The sequence below is a fragment of the Propithecus coquereli genome, unplaced genomic scaffold (genome assembly GCF_000956105.1).
Source record: "Propithecus coquereli isolate 6110/MARCELLA unplaced genomic scaffold, Pcoq_1.0 Scaffold520, whole genome shotgun sequence".
NCBI lineage: Eukaryota > Metazoa > Chordata > Mammalia > Primates > Indriidae > Propithecus > Propithecus coquereli.
This window is the reverse complement of record NW_012151064.1, coordinates 231,532-242,048: the sequence shown is the minus strand read 5'-3', so window position 1 is coordinate 242,048 and position 10,517 is coordinate 231,532. Positions and strand designations below refer to the sequence as shown.

General features: G+C 36.3%; 1 protein-coding gene across 1 annotated transcript in view; it reads left to right on the top strand.

The window, feature by feature from the left end:
• The window catches only part of DGKB (diacylglycerol kinase, beta 90kDa), a gene marked incomplete at its 3' end in the record, with an annotated part of 269,792 nt that overhangs the window by 122,347 nt on the left and 136,928 nt on the right, over nucleotides 1-10,517 (top strand). Inside the window, exon 6 of the mRNA XM_012656843.1 lies at nucleotides 3,516-3,669. Within this exon, the coding sequence (XP_012512297.1) occupies nucleotides 3,516-3,669 (154 nt within the window). The remainder of the gene's footprint in view (nucleotides 1-3,515; nucleotides 3,670-10,517) is intronic.

Below are 10,517 nucleotides of genomic sequence, written 5' to 3'. Positions count from 1 at the left end.
TTTAATTTTAAAGTAAGATATCTGTTTTTAAATTCTTATGTTATGAAAGCAGTAATTTGCCAATGCTGCCTAACACAGAATAATTATAACGAAGTATCTAAGACATACAAAACCTAAACTTTTGATTTGGAAAGATACAGCAAACTTTATAGTTTTCTGGACCAATAAAAAGGCAAATTAAGATAATAATAAAAAATCCACCTAAGCTCAAGATAGTGCTTCCTTTTACTTATTTCTTTTATTTTATTATTGTATTTCTTTTACACACTATATAGTTTTCTGGACCAATAAAAAGGCAAATTAAGATAATAATAAAAAATCCATCTAAGCTCAAGATAGTGCTTACTTTTACTTATTTCTTTTATTTTATTATTGTATTTCTTTTACACACTATGTGCCCAAGGATATGTTAAGTGCTTTATACATTAATTTTTATTACATTTAGACAACAACCCTGAATGATTGATCTCATACATCACTTTACATGGAGGAAATTAAATCCTAGAGCTGTCAGAAAATAAAACTAAGCTAAGTTTTTGCTTGCTGAGCAGGTGAGAGCTATACCTGAGAAAGTTCAGAAAGTCTTCCAGAGAGCTGGAAAAAGGAGGGCTGAGGAGGAATATATTGCTTATTAGGAGGGACGCTAAACATTTGAGTTCATTTTTCCTTTTGGCCATTTTTCTGTTTTTCACTATTAAATCACAGGCACCTATTTCAATAAGGTTCTATGTGGGTTGTGTAAGGCTCTGTGAAGAGCACATTTGAGATTTGGCATTCTTTTCTTTAAAACAGCAGATAAATTCCTTGCCCCATGTCACTCAGGTGGCAAGTAGAGGTATTGGAATTTGAAAGAAAGGGTTTTATTTTGAACTCCTCGTTTTTGTTTTTGTTTGTTGGTGGTTTTGGTTTTCTTATGTTACCAAGTTAAGATCTTGGCTAGAAGTAGCTGTTTTAAAATATAATCATATTCCAAAAGGAGACCCAGGGAAAGACTTTAGCTATTTCTAGTCCTTTGCTCCTTTTAGAATTTCGCTTTTTATTACCAGCTTTCTAAATAAAAATAATAAATTCATACGAAAACACATAACATAATATGCTTTGAGGCTTATTTTTCAAATGTTATTTGGAATGCTGAACATTTAAAATGATGTTTCTTTAAACAAATACTGTTTATATTTGTTTAATTGCTTACAGTGCTTATTATGTGCCAGATATCATTCTGGTGCTTCAAAATTGTAAATCATTCAATCCTCCTAGCACAGCAAGAGGGAGTTACTGTTACTGACATTTTATAGATGAAGACATCGAGGTACCTAGAGGTTGAATAAATTGTACACAGTCACACAGGTACTGTTGGATCCAAGAGTTGATCCAGGTAGTCTGACTTCAAAGACCATTCTTCTTGTCATCTGTCATGTTGTTAAACAAAATGCTGACTACAAAGACTTAGAGAACAGGAAGAAGTGCTACCGTAAATAACCTTGCTTCTAACCACAATGCTGAAGAAGATTTTCATCCGTACACACTTCCTGTAATTTTGGAATAAAATCAACTCGTAGTTCCTAATGGGCCTTCATACATGTAGGGATTATCTATCACTGTTTGTCACTCATCCAAGTAAGTGTGAATTACTTCTCTTTAATAGATCATCTGTAAGGAACCCTGTTAGTAAAAATAGGTACTCTTGCTCAAGGAAACATTATTTGGATATAATTGCCTAGCTACTGGCCTCATTTTCATATTTTGAAATGTTGGCTGCATTTATTGTGACAAATTGTTTTTGGAAGTACTTCTCCCACCTGGGGCTATTCTTTATATTTTTATATTACTCATAGTTTTTAGTTACATAGTTCACCTTACTAGTAGAATTGACAATATTCTGTGGTGGTTGTGATTTACGAAATATGGAAGAAAATGAAGTCTTTGTATTGCCACCAATGTAAATGTCTGAAGGGCTTTTGTGAGAATGAATGAGCAAAACAAAACCAAACTAAACCAAAAAAGTCAGATAAGGGTATAGGGAAAGTCTTGGAACTATTAATAAATGAAGAAAAGTTTTTTGTTTTTGTTTTTATTGCTTGAGATTATATTAGGTATAAAAGCAAACATAGTACATGTACTTAATTGGTACATGACCTAATCTATAAAAATTTACTTTCTCTAATGGTATTCCTGAATGTCATATTCCATTTTAGGTTTATCCCAAAAAACACAACAATAAATTGGTCATTCTCTACCACATTGCCCCAGTATTGTTACAAAGAAAAGGCAGACTTTTTCTATTCCAAAACAGCAGTTTAGGGAACTAATTTTATTCTCACCTGCCAGGAATTTGAACAAAATTAAGAGCACCAGTCTGCCAAATTCATTTTTCTTCTATTTTTAGTTTCATCTCAGTACACTGAACTGGGAAAGAAAAAATTGCCTTTCAAGGGTTCCCTATGAAGCCTGTCCTCCTTTGCCCTCTCTTGATCTGCACAGATGTGGCTTTATTCCAGCTTCTTCTCTGTAGGTCTTCTAGTTCTTTCAAATGCCCTCCTGGATAGGACCCAAGCGTTCCACTGCCTTTTCTTCTACGTGGTCTACATCTGTTTCCCAGAAAACACTCATGAATAGTTGCTCCTGCAAACATGGGGAGTTTTGGCCAAATTCAAACCAGTACCATTTACTTGCCTTTGTCCCCAAAGTACCCACACACTTGTCCTCAATTTTGTAGGCAGGAGTCCAGTCCTGGCCCACTGACTGCATCTGCTGGGAGAGAAATCAAGCACTTTATGTGGCTCCTGCAAAACACTGTCATTTATTTTGAGGTTAGAAGGTGTCTTCCATTGCCATTTTCCCTAGTGGGGGTGAAGCGGCCCTCAACGCCAGAACAATTCTCTCCAGATAATTGTCAAATCATTTGTAGTTCTGCAATGAATAAAAGAGTATAAGATTCTTAAAACACATTTCTTTGGAAAGTTTGCATACGAAGTTTTGAAATGTTATATCAAGTGATCTTAGTGTTTAGTCGAAAAGTTGATGTTAACCTCTTTTTACAATTGTCGCAACAGTAATCACCATTAATGACAAGCAAAGGAGATGGAAAATTCCTTTCTCTCTGGGTGCCTGCTGTATGGATATATATGATTCTGTATTGCTTTTTCACATTAATCGCCTGATTTAATCATCACAACAATTTTGTGGGAACGGGAATATCATTCCCAATTTACAGAGGAGGAGACTAAGTTTCAATGAGTAAATTCTTTAAGGTCATACAGACACTATGGAAATGGAAATATCTATATGGAAAGCTCCTGTTCTTCTTGCCACCCCACCACAGATAAGACATACATTCCATCACCCATGTTAGCCTGGGGACTGCCTAACCTGTTTCTCAAATAGGTACTGTCTTTTTGTAAGCTTGGATATAAAAAATTATTTGAAGACATCTCTACTACTAATAATTTTGAGCATAACATAATATCTTAATATTTGGCTGGATCTTAAAATATATGTTTAAAATTTTTTTTCAGACGATAGATTTTGAAGGTTTCAAACTATTCATGAAGACATTCCTAGAAGCAGAGCTTCCCGATGAGTTCACTGCACACCTTTTCATGTCATTTAGCAACAAGTTTCCTCATTCTAGTCCAATGGCAAAAAATAAGCCTGCTCTCCTATCTGGCGGTAAGTTTGTTTACTTACAAATTTATAACAGTAAACATTTCAAGGGCTAATTGAGTATCAAATTCTTGTAAAACAGAAATGTTGATTTTCTTAAAATTTGTCTCCCCATTGCAGGATTTATACTTTTATACTAAGATTGTGTAAATCATTTTAAATGTCTCCGGTATAATAATAGCTAAACTTTAGAGAAAATACAATTTATCATTATCTCTCTCTTGTCCTGGAATTCTATATTTAGGTAATAATTTTTAAGAGATATTTCCATCAAATTTAGATAACTACTATTTTTAAATAGGTAGATACATATAGATAGCTGTATATTTGCAAATGTATCACAAAGCAGTTGTATCAAGAAATAATAATATTAATATCTGTTGTGTTAGTTACCAATATACTTTCACATTTTTAGATTTGTAAGCACAGAACAGAGTTTTGATTTTTCTCTTAGAGACTTTAAATTTTTGTCACCATAAAGATGATTGGTTCTCTCATTATGGGTAGCTTTTTAGAGATGTATAAATACATTAATACCTGTTGTATTAATGTATTAATACCTGCTACTAATACAGGTATAATACAGGTATTAATACCTGTATTAATACCTGTTTCTCCTTCCAATCAGGCAAAAAATAATTTCGCTATACTGCAAAAGAGAATATAAAATAGGAAATTGGTTAAATTAGTGTTGGAGGATTGAAAAAGCAAAAAGAGAACACAGAGGTAATGTAGATAGAACCTAGGAAGCATGTGCTGACCCTGGTTGGAGTAATCAAAACTCAGAAGCCTGGAGGACGGACCTGTTGGAGCTGCGACACAGTTCTGAGGCAAGAGCCTTGCCTGGTGGCTCTAGCCCTTGGGCTTCTGTCTGGCGTCCTGCCTGGCTTTGGTAGCTCCAGGATTCTAGGAAGGGCCTACAGCCCTGGGACTCAGACCTCTGATGAGGGTGCATCACCATGGCCTGTGCCAGATCATGTCCCGGGGACCTCATTGTGCCTTTGTCGGTTTAGAAATAAGCTGGAGAGTAAGCTTATTGACACTAGAACCACGTGCTACGGGCTGAAATGCTGGAGAGTATCAACAGAAGAGCAGGCTGCCTAACAGAACCATCCCCTCCTTTTTCTCCTATCTTTTCCTTTTTCCCTTTCATGCCCCCTATGGACCCAATAGGAATCTGTCGACAATGCAGAAATGTCTACGGCAGCATTTCTCATTCTTTGACCTCTTCCGAACTCTTAGAAATTACTGAGGACCTGAAAGAGCTTTTGTTTATGTGGGTGATACCTATTGATATTTACCATACTAAAGGTGAGACAGTGTAAAAACAACAACAATCGACCAATTACATGTTAACTAAAATAACCTATTTTTATGAAAAATAACTATTTTCAAAAAAAGTAGTGAGAAGGGTGACATTGTTTTACAACATTACAAAAGTCTTTCATGCCTGGCTTTGTGGAAGAAAGCTGGGCGATCATATCCGCTTCTGTGCTTCTGTTGCTATATGATGTCACGGAGCTTCTTGAAAACTTTACTGTACACTTATAAGAGAATGAGAGTAAGAAAAGGAAGCAATATCTTATTAATACTATCATTATAAAAATAATTTTGACCTTACAAATCCCCTGCAAGGAGCTCAGGCATCCCAGGAGAGACACTGGTCTAGAAAGCCCCAGCCCTAATATCACAAAGCAGAATATAGAAGTGTTGGTAAAGGGATGAGAAGTTTAATAACCAACATTTTGATGAATAAAAATCCAAAAACATATAATTAAGAAATAGGTGATTGAGCCAAAAACAAAATTTAGACAATCTGATGAAAAGTCCACAATATCAAGCCTTATTTAAATAGCCACAGAATTGAGCGTTGCTCCCTCTTCTGTTAATGCTGTGACATATTTTTCCTACAGCAATCACGTGTTGGTACCAGCTTTTTAAAAATAAGTATACACTTTCCATATGATTACCCTCCAAGATATATGATGACTAATATGTTTATCATTATTTTTCTCTTCTTATAAATATTTTTAATTCCTTACATAATTCCCTTTCTATCATGGATTGAGAAGCCTTACCACACTCACTGTTTTTCCCTGAATGAGTTTCAGTTCATCTGTCCTTAAAGTGGGGTATCAGGACTTAATAGCATTTTGGGCTGAACATTTTAAAATGAGGCAATTCCTTACTTTGATCTAGAAATTGAGACTTTCCTGTTCTTGGATTCATGCGATAAATGCATTACACTGAATAAAAGAACAAAGTTGTCCTTTATTTAATTTTACATGAAATAAAGCTGTCCTTGGCTTTTGAGAAACAAGAGGGAACATTTTTTGATAATGTTGTCTGTCTAAATAACTGTATCAGACATGGAAGAAAGAGATCAATTCTAATAACTTAGGTAGCTTTGTAAGGAAATTAAATCCCAAACTTCCTTTTCTTCTAATAGCATATGTTGTGTACTAAATAGAAGATGTTAGAATTACTAGGAGTAAAAATCAAATCAAGTTTCAAAATGGAAAAAAAATAAGGAAGAACAGATTGTACTTCATTTGGGACAATCACTCAGAGCTACTTGAAAGAAATATGGGCTGTGTAACCCTCCTGCAGCAATAATAAATTAAACTCTGATTCCTTTTCAAAGCTTGGACTCCACATTTTAGCAATAAGTGCATAGTGTCCTTTCCAGGACTATTTCTAACCTTATATTCTTTTCAGAGCTACCTTTGAGAGTTTTTTTTCCCCGCCCTGAGGAAGGAGGCACAATGGACAACAATAACATTTTTAAGGGCTGAGGTAGCCTTGACTCAGAACTAAAAAATATCTATTTTTAGAAACTTGCATTGCAATAATCTGTTATCTAATATATAATAAGAGGTATTTGTGGTTGAAAAATCACAAATTACTTTTGAACAGAGAGGTGCTATAATCTTCGTTTATTCCTTGTTAGAGTTCACCATGTTTTATTACCACAATACCAGCAGGAGTATGATAGCTATTCTTTACTCCACATACCACCTGAAAAATAAGAGCTTCCTGATGAAAAGCAAAACTAAAAAGGAAAAAAATCTTATTCTCATTAATGACTGATAGTCAAATATAGGAAATATGGTAAAAGTAAAATATTTGGTTTACATGGAATAAAAATTTAAAAAAATAACTATATGCAGGTATAAAGATTATGTGTGATTGAATGTGTGCATGTGTATAGCTGGCTTTTGTTTAACTTGCAATAGCTAATGATCCATCTGGTATTTCATGAAATGCATGACTTATTTTTGTGAAATACTTTGTTGCAGTATTAAATTGTACCTCTTATTTAAAATAAGGTTACCTGTATTGTTCCCCTATTGGACTTTTGATTTTGAATATATCCTGAAAGCAATTATCTTTTCAGCTTTCTCATACTTCTCCCGCCTCATTGTAAATGCCAGGTCTCTAGTGTCTCATCTCGCCAGTCCAGTGACCACCTTCTCATCTTACTTTCATCTCTTTACAGTTCATCCCTTGAACTACTCTCTTCAAAGGCTTTTTCAAACAGTTGAAACCTTTGTATTTCTGCAACTGTCTTACAAGCCCTCAACTTTGAATCCATATTACAATCTCATTTTTCAGTTTCTACAACCTGAACTCTGAGCATAACCAGAGAGAAATTGCATAAATATGCAGATTTCTCAAATTTCTAATACCCAGTATTTACATGACTCTAATGCTTCTTCAGCTTTGTAAAAAATGTTTATTATTGACACTTTCCCCTAGATCAATTACGTTAAACTTTTCAAATCTCCTTTTTAAATGTATTCACATCTTTCCTTTCAGTCTCAACACATGACATTTTTTTCACATCATATAAAAAATAGGCACTGCAGACATAAAATGCCTCAATTATTCCCCACACAACCCAGAACTATTTCTTCGGCACAAAAAGAATATATATTTACTGTATTCCAGCTGGAGGTTTTCGTCTGGATGTTCCATAAGATAGCAAACCGTGTCTGAAAGCTAACTATCTTCTCTCTTGGTGAATGGCATTCAAGAATCTATCCATTTTCCCAATAATAAAATATTAAACTCTTCTTATCCACCACTGCCTCACGCTTCATATTTAGTTAATCACAGCATGCCCTCTATTACTCATCATAACCACTTCTTCCCAAACATTCTGCCAGTGTCGTGGTTTGATTCATAATTGTGTCAGAGACTAGCAGTTAGCATGGCTCCCAGCTGGGGCCTGGCTTCCCACCTCCAAAATGTTCTTTTAAACAGAAACCTCAAATAAGACTCCTGGGTTTCTAAGTTTCAGCCATTGACTATCAACTAATGTAGTGTTTTTTTTGTTTTTTCAAGTGTCTTTTTCAAGCAAACTTAAGTTCTTGATAAATAAAGCTGATTACAGCTGAGTTGCTTTGATGAAGGAAGTGAGTACAGGAGAGAGAGAGATGAACACGTGGAGTCCTGGTCACCCCCACCTTTTGAGACACCCCCTCCCAAAGTGACCTTCATGGGACTCCAGGGACTGAGCAATACAGATAAGAAGATGGTGAAGTCTGAGTTCCGCAGCCTGAAGCACAATTCCTTGAAGGTTATAGATCTGCCTGCAGCCCTCTTCTCACTGTCTCTCTGCCCCACGCACCTCAGACCTTTTTCGTATTCAATTATTTGCTGTGACTTAAACCTGCTCTGCTTACTCAGGACTCCGTACTTTCTTGTATGATGTTTCCTCTGCCCTTATCTCCACAGCAAAACCCGACTCCTTGCAGCCTCGGCTAAAGCTTCACTGTAATTAAAAAGCACACGCTGTGTTCCACACTAGGAATTCAATGATGAATAAGACGGCATACCTAGAGAGTGCGATTGGGAAGCAGTGCTGGCACGCTGGTAAAAGACACGCCATCTGCCTTTATGGCATCCCCGTCCCTTCCTCACCCCCACCCATGCCAGCTTCACACAGACAGGCACTCTGGGAATTAACTGCCTTCAGCTAGATTATTTTTCTTTTTGTATAGGACAGCAATTAATAGCAATTGTTAGTAGCTGTTAGTTTCTCAAAGAATATAAAAATTAAAAGAGAATGTAATATAATTCAGACACTCATTTATTCCCATTGGGCTCTACAATGTCCAAAATGTTGAATTTATAATAGAAAATGTCTCCTATTAGCTGCAGTTCAGTGTAAGAGTTTTTGCTGTTGTTTCTTATTAGTTGTTTTATAAGACAGAAAGAGAAGTTTTTCCAAGCACCCTTTAAATCAGATCATGTATTAATAGTTAATTGGTCGGTTGTGCCATTTAGTTATTCATTTTATTCATTCATTAATTCATGCATCTAATCATCCATTTATTTAAACACATTACATGCCAGGGATACCTTGAGAAAACTGAGTATCCTTTAAAGTCAAGCAGGAAGGCAGACAATTGTGTGATCAATTATATTATAATAAAATAAATGTTGTGATCCACTTGTGAGCTGACTAGGTAGAGAGCACACTGAAGTGCTTACAGGTGCTCATGTAAGACTGGACAAATTGGGGGGCGGGGTGTACCGTTGCAGGAGTCATCCAGGGTAAGTTAGAGTTATCCAGGTAAATGGGGCAGGTACTGGTTGGAAAGGGTGGGAAGGGAGATCCAGGAAGAGAAAGCAACATGCATATTTTTATCCAAATACACAAAACATGTCCTATCCAAGGGTAGTGTGTGAACTGTAAGACATTCAGTATTCATTCATTCCTAATTGACAACTTAAAATGTGTCACTTAGTGTTCAAGCTGCTGGGGGATACATCAGTGAGCAAAATGAAACCCCTCTCCAACAGTCATTTACATTCTAGGGGGAGAGACAGATAATTAAATACATGCAGCATGTCCGATGGCAACCAGTACTGTTGGCAAGAGTGAATATGAAGAGTATGGAAAGTGCAGGTTGAGGCTGAGGATGGGTGGGAGCCTGGACTTCTCATGACTCACTTAAACTGGGATAAAGGGTATAACAAGGTCATTCCTGTGAGTCCCAGAGCAGGTGGTGGTCATGGCCTCGTAAGTATTGGCTATGGCTTGGAGGTGGGCTGATGGGAGAGGGCGTGGTAGGATCCAAGTCCCCAGGATCTTACAAGGTTGTAGGAAAGTAGCCTTATTAGGAGGGCTGAGAGATCTGGGTGTCCACCCTGACTCTGGTTGGGCTGGAGCAGATGCAATGACTGGAGAACAGCATGAGAAGAGGAGAGGGAGCCAAGGCCACGTGGGGACGAGTTTTGTCTGTTATGCTGAATTGTGAGTTTTATGCAGAAGAAATTGGAGAACCATTACAAGATTTTAAGCCAGCAAATAATCACGCTGCCATTGATGTGGAAGCTATGATGAAGGGGGATGAGGCCAAAGGTATAAAAGGGTCCAGAAGATATTTTAAAGATTAAGAATAATAACAACTATCTCTGAAACGATTAAGGAGGCTTATCTTTGGTCACTAACCCTCCTATTGCTTATTTAATGGGGCAGTGATTATTTCATTTGTGCTGTAAAGATACACATCAATGAGCTGTAATGCCAAGCGTAGGATTTAGCTCATTTTATGTTTTCTGTGCAACTAACGAATCATGCCACAAGTACTTATTTTAGGTAGAAAAGGAAAAACAATTCCTTTTTAGCCTTAATGAAGTTAATCAATTAAGAACAGAAAATTGTACAATGAAAATTAGGTACTTGAACCTTTGAACAAATGTTCTTTTGCCAAATGACCTTACTGAATGTTCTTGCCAGAAGACATGCTTCATTAATTGTGCTGAGAAGAAACTATTATTCTTATCAGGACTGACTTGAGGATATTAAAAATACGTGTGTATGTGTGTTTGTATGTATTTTT